This window comes from Ochotona princeps, chromosome 2 (genome assembly GCF_030435755.1).
Source record: "Ochotona princeps isolate mOchPri1 chromosome 2, mOchPri1.hap1, whole genome shotgun sequence".
Lineage (NCBI taxonomy): Eukaryota > Metazoa > Chordata > Mammalia > Lagomorpha > Ochotonidae > Ochotona > Ochotona princeps.
In genome coordinates this window covers 32,972,020-32,993,362 of record NC_080833.1, presented here as the reverse complement: position 1 = coordinate 32,993,362, position 21,343 = coordinate 32,972,020, and the positions used below count along the sequence as shown (strand labels likewise).

The window sequence follows — 21,343 nt, the reverse complement described above, 5'->3', positions numbered from 1 at the left end:
TACTTCGAGATGTTCTCTTCACAGAGAAGAGGAATAGCACCTACCAAAACCAAAGGCAAATGGGAAGAACATCCCAGTAAAATGACAACAGAAGACTAAACCAATGAACAACCCATTCCTAAAATGACAGGACCAAAGTAACACCCATGTATATTAAACTCTGAATGTAAATGGCTTAAGCTTAATCAAACATCATAGATTAGTAGACTGGATTAAAAAACAAAACCCATCTGTTTATTGTCTGGAGGAGACACACTTCAACAACAATCAGCGCAAACTATATCACATGGGTTTTGTTGTTTTCTGTTGTTTTCATCTCTTCAAAAACACTTCCTTCTGATTAAATCATTCAGTGACTCGTAGATCATGCAGTGGCATCATTTTCTTCAAGAATGTTCTTGATTTTCATTTCTTCAGCTACACATTAATGATTTAATAGCATGTTATTTAACTTCTTGGTGTTGTTAATTTCTTTTTCTCCCGGATGTTGATTTTGTTTTGTGGCTCTTCATTTAAGGGGATGTATAGTAGCTGTGTAATGGAGACTGTCATATCTAGTAACATGTCATTTAACTTCAGGGCATTGTAAATTTCTGTTTTTCTTTCTATTGTTGATTTTGTATCATGACTTTTCATTTAAGGGGATGTACAGTAGTTGTGTAAGGGAGACTGTCAAATCTAGTAACATGTCATTTAACTTCATGGCATTGTAAATCTCTATTTTTCTTTCTATTGTTGATTTTGTATCATGACTTTTCATTTAAGGGGATGCACAGTAGATGTCAAATGGAGACTAACATCCAGATGTGAGGATGTAGTGTGGTAGGCAGTTCTGCTTCCAGACAAAGATGGACTTATAATGAAACTGTTTTCTATATCTTGACAATAGGATTTTGGACTCTCTGCCATTGTCCATGCCCGCAATGATGGACATATGACTGAGTATGAAAAACTATATGTTAGTAATGATATAGAGGAACTAGGTGTGGGAGGGAGGGAATTGGGGAGGGGATAAAGGAATATGGAACTGTATCATAAAATGATGGCAATAATAATAAAATGTGAAAATAAATAAAGCTTGGTATTGAGATAAGGCTGTTCTCATAGAAATAGTTGGAGGGGGCTGGTAGGATGGCTCAACTGGCTAAACTTCTGCCTGTAAGTGTCAGCATCCCATATGGACACCAGTTTGTGCCCCATTAAGATACCTGCCTATGCGTGCACTCTACGGCTATGAACAGGCCCAGTTGGGGAGCTAAGGGGACACCCTAACTGGGTTGAGGTTCCCACCAAGGGGCGCGTGTGCTGGAATGGGGGCTGTGTTCTAACTAGGAAACAGTTATAGTCTCCCATGGCACTAGTGTGGGCTGGGATTGGATGCACCAGGCCAGGCGATACCCCAACACCGTCTGATGTCCTGGAGAACCAGGGTAGATGTGGGACTGACAAGGCTAGGTCTCAATCCCCTACTGAGCCATGTGTGAGCTGTATGTGGGTATGGACAAGCCATGCCGGGCTGAAACATCCAACAACAAGAACCAGAATGGGGTGAAAGCCAGCCAGGAAAAGCCACTATTCCTGCTAGGACAGGAGGTGAACTGGGTAGGGTTGGCTCAAGGACCCCCTGGCATGCGCAAAATCTGGCACTGGGAGGGGTTCTGATGGAGGAGCCTGGGCAACTCTGGCAGGACACAGTCCCTGCAGGTAAGCTCAAGAAGCATGATAGGAAACAGCCCAGAATAGGCCATGGAAAGTTTCCCACTGGCATACATTTGGCATGGGTCAGGGGCAGACCAGGCTGAATCAGTACATGTCATCCACTGGCAAATTCGAACACCAGAACAGAGTGTGGGTTGGGTCAGGCTGGGTTTGGTCGCGACAAAACCAGTGCACAATATGGAATGCCAGGGCATGGTTGCCTGTACTGGATATGACTGCAGCACCCAACCAGCACGCGTGAGAACCAGGAAAGGAGGGGCAGAGACGGCGGGGGGATTAAGGGGCTGGTCCCCTCGTTGGACAGCTACTCCCACTGGAGAGCGTGGGCTGGGATGGGGACAGACCAGACTAAGCAAGGCCATAACACCTGTGCGCTGCACATGGACTAGATCAGGGAAAAGCCAGGCTGGGCTGATTATTCCTGCTGGTGCAAGCATAAATTACAGTGGGTGAGGGTTGTTTGGGCTTAGCCTCAGCATCAGATGGCAGAAACTGGCACTGAGGGCTAATTCTGTCAAGTCGAACCATAGAACCACCCGAAGAGTGCATAACCCGGGACTGAGAGAGACCCGGGCGGGAAATAGTGGGTTCCCCCCTCTTGGGTCACTACTCCCACGGGAGGGCATGAAAACTAGGATGGGGGCTGGGGTGGCTAGACAGAGAGGCACTCAACAACATCCATGAGGGCTGGATAGTTGAGTTGGTTAGATGGAACTAAGCTTTAATACCCATTGACATGTACAAGAGCCAAATGGGATGTGGGACAGACTTGACTAGTAGGCTGCTATAAATACTGGCAAACCAGGGTAGGGGGCAGGCCTGGTGGGGGTTATTGTGGGTCGCCCCGACTAGGCTGCAGCTCCCACTGGTGGATGTAAGGGTCAAGTGCGTGCTGGGCAGAACCAGGCTGGACTGCAACACCCATTGGTTCCAGTGCAACTCGGGACTGAAAACAGAACCAACCCAGCAATTGCAACCACCAGCTGATCGGGGTGATGGACTGTGCTGGGCCCTGTGCTTGCTGGAACATACAAGAATCTGGTCTGGGAATACCTCAAAGTTTCTTTGGAGACCTCCCCAGTCGAACTGCTGGACTCAGAACTCTAACCAAGAAAAGACAGAGGACAGAACAAGTCAATCAACCACCTCAGCTATATGTTGGCAGCGATATACTGGGCAAATGAAGACTCTATGATGGACTGTGTCAACCAGTGGATTCTTCAACAACCTCATCAAGCTGGCAGTGGCGAAACTGGCAGCGATTCATAACTGGAGAACTATTAAAACCACTTGAGCAAGCATCTCAGAGCATGTCCCACATCCGGGACTTGGGGTGGGTGGGAAACCGGGTGGGGCTTCTCCCTCAATATCCCCCTTTACCTCAGATACATGAAGGAAACAATATGGACATAATAGTCTTACCTACTTTCCTATAGCCCCTGAACCTTTTTTACCATAATTAACTATGTAAAGATTGTCAACAATAAAAAAAAAAAAAAAAAGATCCCTGCCTATGGCCTGGAAAAACAGTGGAGGATGACCCAAAGCTGTCGGTGTTAGTTATTTAAAAAGATGGTACAGTTCTAGTCCATAGGATATTACGATATTATTACGATATTATTACGCGCAGTTAATTCCCACAACCTGGTTCTTTACCATGAGCTGAAACACACCAGACGCAACGAGGTATCTTAGGAGGTTTATTCCAACGGGGCAGGAATGGGTAGATGTGGTGAAAATCAGGGAGAGAAAAAGGGAGAGAAGAGAAGGGAAAGAGAAGAGAGAGAGAGACCAGAGAGAGAGAGCAGAGAGACAGAGACCAGAGGAGGGATGAGAGGGATAAGAGCGGGATAAGAGCAGGGTAAGAGAGCGGGGTAAGAGCGGGGTAAGAGCAGGAGGAATAAGAGAGGGGTAAGAGCGGGGTAGGAGAGGGAGGGATAAGAGAGCAAGCCGCACCTGGGGGGCCTTTTTGTCTTCCAGGTGTAGGGGGTGGGGATTGGGAGGGATTGAGGCCAGGCCCCCAGGGGATTGGTGCCTGCAGGTGAATGCCTAGGGATGATTGGCAAGTGGGCGGAGTTGGGGAGGGGGCTGGAAGATTGGGGTGGGATTCTCAGGTGGAATGCCACGTTACATCTGATTGGTGGGTAGCTAGGCCGGCGGGAGTTTCATGAGCTGTGAGGAAGAAGGAATGGCACCGTCTAGGGAAGGATATTGGAATAACTCCTTACAGTCGGCAAGGCCCTCATCACCGCATACCCCGAGCCGAGCGGAGGGACTAGGGTTACAAAAAAGACAACATGCGGTGGGTCATTCTTGTAAAGAGAATGCCATTTATTAGAAGTTAGCCTGCCTTCTAGTGTGGGCTGGGATTGGATGCACCAGGCCAGTTCAGATCCCAACACCATCTGGTGTCATGGAGAACCAGAGGGTAGATGTGGGACTGATTAGGCTAGGTCTCAATCCCCTACTGAGCCATGTGTGAGCTGTATGTGGGTATGGACGAGCCATGCCGGGCTGAAACATCCAACAACAAGAACCAGAATGGGGTGAAAGCCAGCCAGGAAAAGCCACTATTCCTGCTAGGACAGGAGGTGAACTGGGTAGGGTTGGCTCAAGGACCCCTTGGCATGTGCAAAATCTGGCACTGGGAGGGGTTCTGATGGAGGAGCCTGGGCAACTCTGGCAGGACACAGTCCCTGCAGGTAAGCTCAAGAAGCATGATAGGAAACAGCCCAGAATAGGCCATGGAAAGTTTCCCACTGGCATACATTTGGCATGGGTCAGGAGCAGACCAGGCTGAATCAGTACATGTCATCCACTGGCAAATTCGAACACCAGAACAGAGTGTGGGTTGGGTCAGGCCGGGTTTGGTCACGACAAAACCAGTGCACAATATGGAATGCCAGGGCATGGTTGCCTGTACTGGATATGAGTGCAGCATCCAACCAGCACGCGTGAGAACCAGGAAGGAAGGGGCAGAACCGACAGGGGGATTAAGGGGCTGGTCCCCTCGCTGGACAGCTACTCCCACTGGAGAGCATGGGCTGGGATGGGGACAGACCAGACTAAGCAAGGCTACATCACCTGTGCGCTGCATGTGGACTAGACCAGGGAAAAGCCAGGCTGGGCTGATTATTCCTGCTGGTGCAAGCATAAATTACAGTGGGTGAGGGTTGTATGGGCATAGCCGCAGAAGCTGGCACTGGGGACTAATTCTGTCAAGTCAAATCACAGAACCACATAAAGAGTGCATAACCCGGGACAGAGAGACCTGGGAGGGAAAAAGTGGGTTCCCCCTTCTTGGGTCACTATTCCCGTGGGAGGGCATGAAAACTAGGACGGGGGCTGGGATGGCTAGACAGAGAGGCACTCAACAACACCCGTGAGGGCTGGATGGTTGAGTTGGTTAGATAGAACTAAGCTTTAATACCCATTGACAAGTACAAGAGCCAAATGGGATGGGGGACAGACTGGTCTTCTGCTACACATACTGGCAAACCAGGGTAGGGGGCGGGCTGGTGGGGGTTATTGTGGGTCGCCCCAACTAGGCTGCAGCTCCCACTGGTGGATGTAAGGGCCGAACCAGGCTGGACTGCAACACCCATTGGTTCCAGTGCAACTCGGGACTGAAAACAGAACCAACCCAGCAATTGAAACCACCAGCTGATGGGGTGATGGACTGTGCTGGGCCCTGTGCTTGCTAGAACATACAAGAATCTGGTCTGGGAATACCTCAAAGTTTCTTTGGAGATCTCCCCAGTCGAACTGCTGGACTCAGAACTCTAATCAAGAAAAGACAGAAGACAGAGCAGATCAATCATTCATCTCAGCTATATGTTGGCAGCAAAATATGGGGCAAACGGAGACTTATAATGGACCATATCAATCAGTGGACGACCTCATCGAGCGAAACTGGCAGCGATTCATAACTGGAGAACTATTAAAACCACTTGAGCAAGCATCTCAGAGCATGCCCCACATCCGGGACTTGGGGTGGGTGGGAAACCGGGTGGGGCTTCTCCCTCAATATCCCCCTTTACCTCAGATACATGATGGAAACAAAATGGACATAATAGTATTACCCACTTCCCTATCCCCCTGAACCTTTTTTTTTCTTTTTCTTTCTTTAACTGTAATTAACTATGTAAAGATTGTCAACAACAATACAATAAAATAGATTAAAAATAAAAAAAAAAAGAAGTTAGCCTGCCTCTTTTATAGTCTTCCTAGTTCCTCCCAGTATTTTCCCAATGCTTAAGCAACTCCTAAACTTTCCCAGGGCATCTTAAAAAAAGGGAAGCAGGGAAGAGTGAACTTGCTGTCAAGCCAGGGGCTAAATATATCAGGCCAAGATTGCCCATCCTGTTACCCCTTAGAAGCAAGCTAAGCTGTGGAGTTAACCCTTGGGAGACCGGGGCCTACACAAAGCCTTGGGACCCTGTGCCCAAGTGAGAGACCCAAAAGAATCTCCTAGCTTCAGATTGGCTTCAGTACAGCCATGTGGGGAGTGAGCCAACAGATGGAAGATGTTTGTCTCTGTCTCTAGTTCTCTGTCTCTGTAAATCTGTCTTTGCAATAAAAATAAATAAATTGTTGGGGTCCGTGCAGTGGATGTGAGGGACACAAAGGTGTAAAGAGTTTTGTTCCCTTGCAGGCAGGGCCGCAAGGAATATCCTGCTGCATGGCAGGCCTGGAGGATGGCTCTACAACCACCTGAATACAGTTCCACCTTCCTTTGTGTGGACACCAGACCACCCTGGGAAGAATTCTAATCCATTCAGGCATTGTTTGCTGCTGTGGAGTTGGCTTTTTACTCAATGTGAGCTTGGAGGTTAATGTCAATAATAATGTCTTGTAAAAGGGCCTTTTATTATTCATGCTGTCTTGGCTGTTCCCATTGAGTTTATGCTAATCATGGGACCTATATTTAGGGTTTCATTTGTTCCTTGATCTTTAGGTTCTCCTTTTCTTTGTGATACAAGATTGAGTTGTAGAATAAGAATTGTAGCAGGAACTTCTAGAGTTTTTAGGTGAAACAAATGGCAGAATTATCCTTGGAAACACCCACTTGACCATGACGTAAAAAGTTTGAGCCAGAGTTTGACTGCTTCTGTACAATTAAAGGGGACAGCTTTCTCACATTGTCCATTGTGACCATGAAATCATAGTGGTCCATTTCTTTGCTATTTACGCCTCATCCACACACCCTTCTCGAGCTCCGAACTCAGCTGGAGCTGGACTCCGGCAATAAATCATTCAAAAAAAAAAAAAAAAAAAGAAATAGTTGGAAAGTATTGTTACTGCAATCTCCTGGACAATACAGTAGAGATTTGTTATAATTTCCTTCTTAAATGCCTGGTAGAATTGACCAATTAGCCCATTTGAATCTAGTGTTTTCTTTAGGGTTTGTTTACTAATTGAGATTTAATTCAAATTACTTAATGGATATAAGCCTATTTAGGTTGTCTGCTTATTTTTGTGTCAGTTCTAACAGATTTTGTCTTTCAAGGATTTGGTCTATTTCAGCTAAGTCACTTAGTTTGTGGACATGAAGCTGTTTATAGTATTTCTTGGTTACCTTATATTTTTCAAAAAAGATAATATGCATTTTATATGAACAAGTATTTATTTGAGAGGAAGAGAAACAGATTGAGAGAAAGAGACAGAAAAAAAGATGAACTTTCCAGCCCGGCAGCGTGGCCTAGCACCTAACGTTCTCGCCTTGAAAGCGCCGGGATCCCATATGGGCACCAGTTCGTATCCCGGCAGCTCCACTTCCCATCCAGCTCCCTGCTGGTGGCCTGGGAAAGCAGTCGAGGACGGCCCAAGGCTTTGGGACTCTGCACCCATGTGGGAGACCCGGAAGAGGTTCCTGGTTCCCGGTTTTGGATCTGCGCAGTACTGACTGCTGTGGTCACTTGGGGAGTGAAGTTCCCGGTGTTGGATCTGGGCAGTACCGGCTGTTGCGGTTGTTGTGGTCACTTGGGGAGTGAATCATCAGATGGAAGATCTTCCTCTCTGTCTCTCCTCCTCTCTGTATATCTGCCTTTCCAATAAAAATAAATAAATCTTTTTTTTTTTTTTTTAAAAAAAGATGAACTTTCATTAGGTGATTCACTCCCCAGATGCCTGCAAGGGCCAGGGTGAAGCCACAAGGAGCCAGCATTCCATACAGGTTTTCCGCCCTGGTGACTGGAAGTCAGTAACTGAGCCATCACTGCTGCCTCCCAGGGGCTGCACAAACAGCAAGCAGGAGCCAGAAGCTAGCAATGAGTATTAAACTCAAGGGGTCCATTGTGGCATGGTGACTCACTGCCCTGATTGTCATTTCAACACCCATGGGGCTTATATGGGGCTTATAACATCTTTCATCTAAGATTTTACTAATTTATGTTTTTTCTCTTATTTTCTTAGTTTGGCTAAAGAATTTGTCACATTTCTTGATTTTTACAAAGACCCAGTTTCTGATTTTTTTTTAATTGATTTCATTTTTAATTTCATTGCTTTCTAATCTAAATTTGATTATTTTCTTTGGCTTATTTTAGATTTAGTTTATCTGACGTTCTGAGATGGATGCCTTATTGTCGATTTCATATTTTTCTTTTTTTCTATTATATACATTTAATTCTGTTAAATTTCTCCCTAAGTACTACATCTCCCACATCTTCGAAATCTAAATAAATTGCGTTTTCATTTTCATGGAGTTCAAAATACTTAAAACAAATTCTCTTGAGAAGACTTATTCTTAAGCCCTGTTTCATTTAGAAGTATGTGTGTTAAAGATTTTATGTCTTTATTTATTTGTTTGAAAGACAGAGTTACAAAGAGAGAAAGAGACAGAGAGGGAGATCTTCCGTTTATTGGTCCCAAATCGCTGCCATGCCAGTGTTGGGCCAGGTCTAAGCCAGAGCCCAGAACTTTATGTTAGTCTCCAACGTGGTCGCAAGAGCCCAAGCACCTCTGCTGCTCTCCCAGGCTAGTTAGCATGCAAGTGAATCACAAGTGGAACAGCCAGAACTCCAACCAGGACACGTATGGGAGGCCCACATTGCAGGAGGTGACTCAACACACTGCACCACAACTCCAGAAGTGTGTCATTTAATCCACAACTGTTTTGGGATTTTCCGGCCATTCTTTTTTTTTTTTTTTTTTTTTTTTTCAAAAATGAGAACATTGTATGATTTCTATTTAAATGTGTTAAGGTGTGGATTATAGATAGCCCAAAATGTGGTATATCTTAGTGAATATTCCATGTGTATTTCAGAAGAATATGTAAGTACTGTTGTTAAATGAAGCAATAATTAGGACCCAGTGTGGTAGCCTAGTGGCTAAAGTCCTCATCTTGCATGCACCAGGATCCCATATGGGCGTCGGTTCTAATCCCAGCAGCTCCACTTCCCATCCAGCTCCCTGCTTGTAGCCTGGGAAAGCAGTCAAGGACAGCCCAAAGCCTTGGGACCCCCTGAGCCCTGTGGGAGATCCAGAAGAAGCACCTGACTCCTGGCTTCGAATCGGTTCAGCTCTGGCCATTGTGGCCATTTGCGGAGTGAGCCAGCAGACAGAAGATCTTTCTCTGTCTCTCCTCTGAAAATCTGCCTTTTCAATAAAATGAAATCTTTAAAAAAAGTAAATAAAGTAATAAATAGACTTCAATTATAGGCAGTCAATGGGTAGTGCTATTGAGTTCAGCTCTGTGCTTGATGAATTTCTGTCCAAATCTGTGCATAAGTGACAAGTAAATGACTTTGAAAGTTATTAGTTATACTAGTAGCTTCATCAGTCTCTTCTTGTGGTTGTCTCAGCGTTGGCCTTATGTATTTTAACACACTGTTGTTACATTCATACACATTGAGGACTGTTATGTCTTCCTGGAGCATTGCTCTGTTATCAATATGTAACCCCCCTCTTGGCCCCTGCTAATGTCATTTGTTCTGAAGTTACTGTGTCTGAAATATAGCTACTCCAATTTTCTTCAGATTACTTAGTGTGATATATCTTTGCCTTTTTTTCCCTTTGAGAGATAAGGGATGGAGGAAGAAAGAGAAAAAATTCCCACCTGTTATTCACTCACTCAAATGCCTGCAAGAGCTGAGGTTGGGGCTGGGTCAGATGAAGGTAAAGAGCTAGGAACCCAGTCCAGGTCCCCCATTTGGGTGGCCCAACTTCTTGAGTCCTCACTTGTTGCCTGCAAAGACAGGCTTTTTTTTTTTTTTTTTTTAAGATTTATTTATTCCTGAAGGATAAAAACCATGCTGAAGGAATTACAATTCCAGACCTCAAGGCATACTACACAGCAGTGGTTATCAAAAACAGTCTGGTACTGGTACAGAAACAGAGAAGATCAGTGGAATAGAACAAAACACCAGAAGGGAGCCCACACATGTACAGTCAACTAATCTTTTACAAGAAAACTGAAAACAATCCAGGTAAAAATCCTGGTCTATTCAACAACTGCTGTTGGGACAACTGGATAGCAGTATGCAGAATTAAGAAGCAAGACCCACACCTGTTACAGTATACAAAAATCAGCTCTAACTGGATCAAGGAGCTAAATCTACACCCAGAAAACATGACACTATTAAAGGAAAACATAGGAAGCACTCTCCAAGATATAGGAACAGGCAAAGACTTCTTAGAAAAGACGCCAAAAGCAAAAATAATCAAAGCCAAAATGAACCAATGGGACTACACCTAACTAAAAAGTTTCTGTGCAATGAAAGAAACAATTAACAAAGTGAGGAAGCAACCAACAGAATGGGAGAAAATTTTGCACACTACACAAGTGATAGGGGACTAATATCCAGAATTTACAAAGAGTTTCAGAAACCCAGGGACATTAAAAAAAAACAACAGGGCCCGGCGGCGTGGCCTAGCGGCTAGCGGCTAACGTCCTCTCCTTGAATGCCCCGGGATCCCATATGGGCACCAGTTCGTATCCCAGCAGCTCCACTTTCCATCCAGCTCCCTGCTTGTGACCTGGGAAAGCAGTCGAGGATGACCCAAAGCTTTGGGACCCTGCACCTAAGTGGGAGACCTGGAAGAGGTTCCTGGCTCCTGGCTTCGGATTGGCACAGCACCGGCTGTTGTGCTCACTTGGGGAGTGAATCATCAGATGGAAGATCTTCCTCTCTGTCTTTCCTCCTCTCTGTATATCTGACTTTGTAATAAAATAAATACATCTTTTAAAAAAAGTGATTTAAATACCAAATCCTTAAAACAACAACAACAACAAAAACACTGTAACAAAATGGACAAAGGAAATGAACAGACATTTTTCAAAAGAAAGATTCAAATGGCTAACAGACATATGAAAAGATGCTCAGGCTCCCTAGCCATCAGAGAGATATAAATGAAAACCACGTTGAGGTACCACCTAACTCCAGTGAGACTGGCCTGCATTCAGAACAAGTAACAACACCTGCTGGCGTGGATGTGGGTAGAAAGGCACCCTCCTTCACTGCTGGTGGCAGTGCAGGCTAGTACAACCACTGTGGAAATCAGTATGGAGAATGCTTGGAAAATTGCAAATTAATTTGCCATATGGCCCAGCTATCCCACTCCTGGGAATATACCCAAAAGGAGTGAAATCTGCATATGAGAAGGGGATCTGTAACCCTATATTTGCAGCAGCACAATCTGCAATAGCAAAGACATGGAAACAAACCAGATGTGCCTCCAAAGCAGAGTGATTAAAGAAACTGTGGTACATCTACTCCATGGAATATTATTCAGCTATTAAGAAGAATGAAAGTATGCCATTTGCAACTAGGTGGTCCCAACTAGAGACCATTTTGCTCAGTGAAATGAATCAATCACAAAAGAACAAATACCATACGTTTTCTTTAATATAAGGAAACCATCATGGAAAATGTAACCAATAACCTGATCCATACTGTTTTGTTTTGTTTTGTTTTTTTTGGCTGTATCTCATGTGCTTTGATGTTTTTACTTCAGCTTCATTTATTCCAAATATTTTCTTTTCTCTTGTCGAATTCATCACTGGCTCATGGATTACACAGTGGCATCATTTTTCCCAAGAGACTTTTGTGTTTCCTTTTTGTCACCCAAGGGTTGGTTACTCAGTGGCTTTTTTTTTCACGGTGCTGTAATTTGTCATTGTCATTGTTGTAGTTGAGGCTGTTGTTCTAACTCATACCAGTTGTTGACCTTGCTTCATGGTTTCTCATTTATGGAAATGGATAGTGATGGAATACTGGGGTCCACCATATCCAGATGTGGGGGTACAATGCAACATGCATTCCTGCTTCCAAACAAAAGATGGACTCCCAATGAAACTGTTGGAAATGTGTAGACAATGGGATGCCAGACTGTCTGACAGTCTGTACCAGCAACGTCAGGGCACACTTAAATAAGAGACTGATGAAATTACGACTCCTTATGAAGGATTATACTATTGTAGCAACATGGAGGAAAACCTGTCAGGGGGTGGGAGTTTGGGGAGTAATCCCACATAAAATAAAATTTTAAAAAATGTATACTGTGAAAAAAACTATCTCTGGATTTCAAAAAGGTTTTGTACCCAAATAGACACCTTTTCATTATTTAAAAAAATATATTTGTTTATTTATATTGGAAAGGCAGATATACAGAGAGGAGGAGAGACAGAGAGGAAGATCTTCCATCCGATGGTTCACTGCCCCAGTGACTGCAATGGCTAGAGCTGAGCCAACCTGAAGCCAAGAGCCAGGAGCTTCTTCTGAGTCTCTCGTGTGGATACAGAGTCCCAAAGCTTTTGGCCTTCCTCGACTGCATTTCCAGGCCACAGGCAGGGACTGGATGTTAAGCAGGCACCCATATGGGATCCTGGCCTGTGTAAGGCAAGGACTTTAGCCACTATGCCATCATGCCAGGCCCCAAAGGTAGGCTTTCATAAGAGGCTGAAACTGGAGATGGAGCCTGGATTTCAATGCAGGCACCCCAGTAGGCCTGTGGGTACCCCAAGTAGCATCTTCCCTGCTCTACCAAACACCTGCCCCTAACCTAGAGGTGTCTTCACATTTACAGAGGATTTCCTGTAGACAATATGCGTTTGTGTCTTGTTTTATTATCTACCCTATTTTAATTGGCATATTTAGACTTTTTATTTCTAAATCACTTATTGATATAATTTAATTGACATATGCCATATTTTGCTACTTTTTCTATTGGTTTCCTTATTATTTATCCTGCTTTTTTCTGCATTTGTAGTTTTAATCAAATAATTTACACTTTACATGATGTTATCTCTCCCGTTTCTTAGCATTTCAACCATACTTTTTTGCATTTTTTGAGAGGTTGGCATGAAGTTTGAATTACACAGGTAAAGCTAATTCAAGGGCCCGGCACGGTAACCTAGTGGCTAAAGTCCTTACCTTGCATGTGCTGGGATCCCGTATGGGTGCCGGTTCTAATCCCGGCCACCCTACTTCCCATTCAGCTCACTGCTTGTGACCTGGGAAAGCCGTCGAGATGGCCCAAAGCCTTGGGACCCTGCACCCATGTGGGAGACCTGGAAAAGGCTCTGGAATCCTGACTTTGGATCAGCTCAGCTCTGGCTGTTGCAGACTGTTGTGGAGTGAATCAGTGGATGGAAGATCTTCCTCTCTGTCTCTCCTCCTCTCGTATATCTGACTTTCCAATAAAAATAAATAAATCTTTTTAAAAACAGCTGATTCAAGTCAACTTTTTTTATGCTGGTAATGCTTTTATCTATTTATTTTTATTTATTTTCATTTTATTTGGAAAGCAGAGAGATAGCAATCTTCCATCCACCCACTGGCTTACTCCTCAATTTTCTTTCCTTTTTTTTTTTTTTTTTTTTTTTTTTTTGCAGACAGAAAATTTTATTTGCCAAGGGACTAGGTAAGCAAGGAGGGGAGAGGGGAGGGAAGCACCTCCAGAGAGAAAGCTGGGAGATGGGGTGCCTCTCGAAAGAGGAGGGAGAGAGACCCCAGTCCTCAGTTCTTAAAGCAGCAGGACCACCCAGATTGTTATGGACTCCCAGCCTTGGCCTGGGCCAGTGCCAGCTGTTACAGGCAACTGGAGCGTGAGCCAGTGGACCAGAGCTTGCTTTCTTTCTCTGGCTCTCAAACCCATACATGTAATAATACAGAACTGAAACATTGTTGCCACATGTGGGTGGCAGGAACCAAAATACTTAAAACACCTGCTGCTGCTTGCCGTGCATGCCTGTGGGTAGCTGGACAGGAAGAAGGGTAGTCAGGCCATGAAATGGCACAATATGACCATTCCAAATGCAGCTTAACCTGCTGTGCCACAATATTTGACCCATCTATCATTGTTTTGAACAAACTGCTGTTTTTCAGAGTAATTCCATTTCAGTTTTGTTTGTGGTACTGTTTCTTCCAGAGGCCCCTGCTCCAGGGTTTCAGCTCCAGTAAGTTGTAATTTTGCTATCTACCCATCTGTCTCTAAGGGACTGCAGCTAAGCCAGTGATCTCTTTGCTGTGGCAGAGAATGGTTGGCTGTTTAGTTTCTTCAGCCTCTTCCTTGTTTGGTTGGAATAGCGACATCTAAGTTCGTTACATGTTAGACACCTTTCATCAATCCCCTGGCTAAAAATTCTGGGGATCTCTCAGACCTTTTGAGGGGATTCTTCAGGAGTGTGCAAGTCATTTCCCAGATCAGGAAGTGGGCTCTGTAATAGCCTGCTGCTTCTGGGGCTCTGCAGTTCTGCAGGGTTCCTGGGCGCTGGAACAAGCAGTTGATCTCTGGATCTTGAGAGGCAGTTTCATCAGCGCTCAGACCCAGGCAAGTCAGAAAACAGGTCCTCAGGCAGCCTCTGGGAAACCAGAAGGTTCGACAACTTTTTTTCTTTTCTTTTTGGTTTGTCTTATTTATTTGGGAAAAAAAAAAAAAAACAAAGAGGCAGAGAGAGAATCTTCCATTTCCCAATTCACTCCCCAAATGGCCACAATGGCCAGAGCTCGGCTAGTCCGAAGATAGGGCTGTCCAGGAGCTCCTTCTGGGTCTTGCACATGGGTTCAAGGGTCCCAAGCACTTGAGCCATCCTCTGCTGCTTTCCCAGGTCCATTAGCAAGGCCTTGGAGTGGAATGGTGCAACTGGGACTCAAACCAGCATGCCTATATGGGGTACCAGTGCTGCAGAAAGCAGTTTAACTGGCTGTACCACAGCACTGGCCTGGGGACATATTTTCAAATCTGTGTCATGGAGAAATTTCAAGTGGGACATTTCCTCGTGACACCTCCTAACTGTGGTGGCTTGGGGAAAGGGCTTCCATGTGTGAAATGAAATGGTATTTTTTTTTACCCATTTTTGTGTAGCCAGGCTTGACTTTGAACTTACCTGGGATATTGCAGCTTGTTGGCTGCTTCCTGGAGTTCTCACATAAAGGATTTAAGCCAGAATACTGTTGTTCAGTCAGTGCCTGTGGTGGGACATACTCTGGGGCTTCCTCTTCTGTCATCTTGTCCTCTCAGGATGAGTTTTGGTTTTTCTGTTGCATTCAGAGAGTACTGTACCTGAGGGAGCCTTCACCTGGGACCTGGGGAATGAGTCCCTTGCAGCGAAACAGGTTCACACCCTCCCTGGGAGTCCTGTGGACATGCTAGTGTAAGCATGCGCAGTGTGAAGATGACTTTTCTGGATGTTTCAGATTTGTCTTCCCTGGGGGTGGTTAACCCTGCCCTCCATATGCTGTCAAGACTCCTGCTGCCACTACTGGGTGTTCTAGAAGTGAAATATGTTGCAATCCTACTCTGTTCTTGCTTGATCTGCAGATGCAAAAAAGATCCAAGTCATGTGAAGAAAAATCTCACTCAAATGAAAAAAGGGCTGCTGTCCCTCAGTCAATCATGTTTTTAGACCCAGAATTCCTTGAATGCAAAAGCAGTCCAGATCCCCTCAAGGAAGAACCCTAATAACTACTGAAAAATTACACTAATATCCCATCTCCCAGCGTTGAGTAGGTTCACCGTGCATGAGGAGAAAGGAAACAAATCAGACTTTTTGGAAGCTTCTGGATTCTGGCTCTGAACAGACTTTGATTCCAAGAGATCTGACACATCGTGGGGAGAAGAGGGGCTTAGCAGGGTCAAATGATCAATGGAGCTGGAGTCCAGTGGGTCCCCAAACCATCCTGGGTTTATTTCTGCAGTTACAGGATGAGTCATTGAAACAGACATTCACAGCAGCTAGCAGAATCCCACACTGGAACCAGACGTGTGGAGTGAGTAAATCAGTTAGTTCAGAACATCCAAAGTGACAGTGTCAGCTCCCATTTTGCTTTCTTTGTCCTCTTTGTTGATGTGTCTGAGGGTTGTTGTTTTTGAAGGTTGGGAACACATCAAAATGATGTTTATTGCATGTGATATAGCAGTTGTAGGAGTTCTGTAGCAAAAGGGTCTTTAGTCAACTGAATTGTTACAAGTGGCTGCTCAGTTTTCTTAGTTATTTCTCCTCTACATTAGAAATTTTCCAGTATTTTTTTATATCCATAGTTAGTTTGAAAATTATGTTTTTATATACTTTACTGACACTAGGAACTTCCCCTAAACCCCACACTTATTAATATTTTTATTACAAATGTCCAAAGTTCACATTATTTAAATACTTACCCCGGGTCTGGCACGGTAGCCTATTAGCTAAAGTCCTCACCTTATATGTGCCGGGATCCCATATGAAAACCAACTCTAATCCGGTTGCTCCACTTCCCTTCCAGCTCCCTGCTTGTGGCCTGGGAAAGCAGTCAAGGATGGCCCAAAGCCTTGGGACCCTGTACCCATGTGGGAGACCCAGAAGAAGCTCTTGGCTCCTGACTTTAGAATGGCTTAGCTCTGGCTGTTGAGGAGTAAATCAGTGGACAGAAAACCTTCCTCTCTGGATCTCCTTCTCTCTATAAATTTCTTTCCAATAAAAATTAATCTTTTTTTAGAAGAGTGGCAACTTGTTGCACCGCAATGCCAACCCCTCATTTATAATGTTTATCATTTGAGTCTTCTCTACCTTTTGAAAATTATCTGAGTTATTCTAACTGATTTTTCCCTATTTGTCTCTTCTCTGTTTTATTTCTGCCCTAATCTTTATTATTTCCCTCTAACTTTCTTGTGTTCTTTTCCATTTCTTTGAAGGATAAAATTGTCTTGTTGAATGGGGATTTTTTTTTTTCATTTTTTAAGACGGCTACTGCCATTACCTTCACTTTTAATGCTGCTCTGAAGCATCCCATAAGTGCTGGTATGTTGTATTTTCATTTTTTAAAAATTTATTTTCTTTATTTTTAAATTTTTTATTATTTTTATTTTTTTAACTGATAAAATTTCTTATTTCACTCTTTTACATTTTTTACACTTTTCCTGATTATTCCATGTGAAGTGAAACTAGAACTGTTTAATAGACAAACACAAATCTAGTACATCAATAATTGGGGAGTTTTCTTTTTTTCTTTTTGCTATACTATTTTCACAACCACAGGTGTGCTTGCTAGGCAATATAACCATCACAAAAGCAAACATTAGGCAGAATACTGGTAAGGAAAAAAAACAAAGCAAGAAAGAGCTACCAGATATACAGACAGGCTTGGTTCCACATTCACTACTGCATTTTCAAGCACCAAAGTATTAACTGCACATTTTTGTTCAGCTGGAAAGCATTTTTTTTTTTTTTTTTTTGGTTTTAAATCAGTGCATGAGTTTCTTTTCTGACTCCAGCAGATGGACACACAGATGGACCTAGAGCTATGTGGAATGTCACGGGTGGACGGGGGGTGCTGTGAGACTGCAGAGCTCCCCAGTGCGGAGTCCACGCAACTTCCCTGCACTACCAAGAGGGTCTTTGTTCAAACCCGTCTGAGGACCGAGTCAGAGGTGCAGCCAGGCACTACCAAACATTATCAGAGCTGGCTGCGATTTGGGGAGAAGTCATGAACACTGAAAAATACTCGACATGACTGACAAATGGAATCATGCTGGGAATGGAGGAAGACAGGGCTGTGGTGCCGGAAGCTCCTCAGAGCAAGGCTTGGCTCACCATCACCTCTCACCCTCTGCTCATCTGGGATTAAAAAGTGAACAAAAATGAAAAACTAGAACTCAGAAAGAAAAGAATGTAAAAGGAAGCAGAAGGACGGAAGTTAAAGAGGGAGAATACCAAGGTCAGAAGTCAAGAGAAGTAGGGGAAGAGTGTTTCGATTTCAACATTTAAGTGAGCCCCCAACCGGGAAGACCCCACAGACTGAAGCCTCTTCCAGGGAAAGGCTATCTCTACAGAACAGCATTCCTAATAGTATCATCCAGGAAACAGGTAAGGCCATCCATAGGATACATGGCTTCTTTTTTTTTCTTCTTATTTAGCTAAGTGGTTACAAGGAAAACAGATTCCACCATTTTCTAAGTGACAAATTGGTAACATATTGCTGTAGAAAAATGGGTTTAGTCATAGGAGTACTGGACCCTCTGCAATGTCACAACCCAGTTATAAATAGACCTGAATTATGCATAACTTTTTGGAGAGTTGAGTCTGATACAAAATGGTCACAAACACAATTCCATTGTAAAGTTGTACAGAAAGTTATAGAAATTTATTGTGATGCCAGAACTTGGCTGGAGACACCCACCATTTGGCATTCAAATTCGATGGTAATTCACAGTAATTCTGCCTGTTCAGGGTTTATAGACACTTGACTGGTTTGGTCTCAAAAGTTCATGACCACAAATGTCTACAGTGTCATCCTCTGAGGAAACTCAAAGCCTGGAATTGGAATTCTTGGTGGCAAATAACTGGGTTTTTTTTTTTATTATTTTTAAAGATTTATTTTTTATTTGTATTACAAAGTCAGATATACAGAGAGGAGGAGAGACAGAGGAAGATCTTCCGTCCGATGATTCACTTCCCAAGTGAGCCGCAATGGCCAGTGCTGTGCCGATCCAAAGCCAGGATCCAGGAACCTCCTCCGGGTCTCCCACGTGGGTGGAGTGTCCCAATGCATTGGGCCGTCCTCAACTGCTTTCCCAGGCCACAAGCAGGGAGCTGGATGGGAAGTGGAGCTGCCAGGATTAGAACCGGCGCCTATATGGGATCCCGGCGCGTTCAAGGAGAGGACTTTAGGCGCTAGGCCACGCCGCCAGGCCCTGTTTTCTTTATTGGAAAGGCAGAGAGAGGGGGAGTGAATATCTTCCATCTACTGATTCACTTCCCATTGGTGGCAACAGGGCTGGGCCAGATCAGCAGCCAAGAATTTCTGAGTCTCCCACGTGAGTGCAGCCGTCCAAGGCCTTGGGCTATCCTCCGTTGCTTTCCCAGGCACATTAGCAGAGAGCTGTATCAGAAGTGAAGGATCCAGGAGTCTAATTGGTGCCCATACGGTATTTCTGCGCTGCAGGTGGAGCTTAACTCACTATGTCACAGCACTGATCATATGTTTTTACTTTATTAGTTGAGATATTTTCCAATTTTATTTATGCTCTCCTTTTTGGTTTTCAAGAGTATATTGTTTAATTTCCATATTTCATAAATTTCCAATTTTCCTTTGTCTATTGATCTCCAGTTTCATTCCTCATAGTATTTCTTAAAATTTTTAAAGACTTGCTTTGTAACCTAACCTGTGTTTTAACCTGGAAAATGCTGGATGTGTACCTGGGTAACTGTTAGATCCAACCGACCTGTCATGTTCTTTCAGTTTGCTGTCTCCTTGGTGACCACCGGCTGGCTCCTGTGTTATTGATAATGGGGGACTGAAATCTCCTATTGTGTTACTATTTCTTCTTTTAGTTTTGTGTGGGGCTCATTTATCTGTGTTCTGCTGTTAGGTGCCAAGGTATTTATCATTACTGTATCTTCCTGATAATTTGAAACTTTTATCATTTTATAAACTCTGTCTCATAACATTTCTGGTTTAAAATATATTATTTTAAAAAAAGATTTTTTGTTTGAAAAGCAGAGAGAGGGAGAGACACATCTTCCATCTACTGGTTCACTCTCAAATGGTCACAATGGCTGGAACAGAATCCATCTGAAACCAGGAGTTTCTTCCAGGTCTCCTATGTTGAGACAGGGGCTCAAAGACTTGGGCCATCCTCTGCTGGTTTCCCAGGTCATAAGCAGGAAACTGGATCAAAAGTTGAGCAGCCGAGACATGAAATCAGCATATGGGATTCAGGCACAACAGAGGCTTAACCTACAACACCATGTAGCCAACCCCCAAATACACATTTCCTGATATAAGTATGGTCACTCCTGCTTTGATTCAGTGTTGTACATTTTATGGGTTTAGACAAATATATCATGAATGGATCTATCAGGCTATCACACACAGTATTTTTGCTGCCCAAAAGTCTGTTTTCCATCTATTCAGCTTTCCCTCCACCAAACCACTCTCAACTGCTGAGCCTTCTATCTCCAGTTTAGCTTTTTTCAGAATGCCATGTGGTTGGAAACACACAATACATAGCATTTTGTCACTGGCTTCCTATACTTAGTAATACGCATTTAAGTTTCCCCATGTCTTCTCATGGTGAGAAAACTCATATCTTAACACTGAATAATATTCCATTGAGTGAATATATGCTGATGTATCCATTCACCTACTGAAAGACATCTTGGTTGCTTCAGTTCTGGAAAACATTAAGGCTGCTATAATACCAATGTACTGGTTTTCATAGAAACCAGTGGGTTTTCATAGAAACCAGTGTACATCTGTGGCTGCTGGATTGTAAGCAGAATGTTCTCTTTTTTTGAAGGTTCATGAATATTTTAATAACATTTTCTAATATTGAGACATCCACTGATTTTTTTTTTTTTTTTTAGTATTTGTTCACTGCTAACAATGAAAACGATGCAAGCATGCCTTTATCATTTCTTTTATAACCGTAGTGAATCGGGGACTCAGGACACAGTTACCGCATCAAATGTTAGTCTTCAGACAGCAGCATCTCCCCGAGGCTGGCCTCCAGGCACTCGGATTCCACCAGCTTCTGAGGTGTTCTATATTTAAGGGGTGTAGGCACTGCCGTTATCTTCAGCTTTTTCCTAAACTCATTATTGGGATCTTTCCAATAAGGTCTGTCTCCCACTTGGCAGTAGATGAACACACATCCTTTCCTACTGTGCTTCAGCACCTCCTGCACGACTGGCTCAGCCTTCACACACTCGGGACACCAGCTGTTCCCTTCGGCGTCCTTAGACCCAGGAAAGGTCTTGTCCTTGTGCTCCTCCACGGCCGGGTTGAACTCCTCGAAGCCAGAAACGCGCACGACCTGGCAGTCGGCCACCAGGCGAGCACAGGGCCAGACGGGGCTCAAGTGGCCGGGGCGCGGCCCTCCAGGCAGCAGGTTTTTTAGTAACTAACTGCCAAACTATTTTCCAAAGTGGCTGCATGATGTTGCGTTCCCACCTGTTGGGCGTGGCACTGTGATGCATGCTAAGCCTCTGCTTGTGATGCCAGCATCCCTTATGAGCCTCAGTTCAAGTCCCTGTCGCTTTACTTCTGACGCAGCTCCGGGCTCCTGGCTTTGGCCTGTCTGGCCCAGCTGTTGAGGTCATTTGGGGGAGTGAACCAACGGATGGAGATGTCTCATTCTCTGTCTCTCCCTCTCTCTCTTCATACCTCTGCCTTTTGAATAAGTAAAATAATAATGAAAAATACAG

The 21,343-nt window shown here is 44.1% G+C and overlaps 1 protein-coding gene across 1 annotated transcript; it reads right to left on the bottom strand.

Moving 5' to 3' along the window:
• Positions 1-20,540: 20,540 nt before the first annotated feature.
• LOC101530715 (thioredoxin domain-containing protein 17-like) lies at positions 20,541-21,115 on the bottom strand. The gene is made up of 2 exons (XM_036494248.2): positions 21,090-21,115; positions 20,541-20,992 (listed from the first exon to the last, which is right to left on the bottom strand). Exons 1-2 carry the CDS (start codon positions 21,113-21,115, stop codon positions 20,608-20,610), a joined length of 411 nt encoding a protein of 136 aa, XP_036350141.2. The 3' UTR covers positions 20,541-20,607.
• Positions 21,116-21,343: the final 228 nt, after the last annotated feature.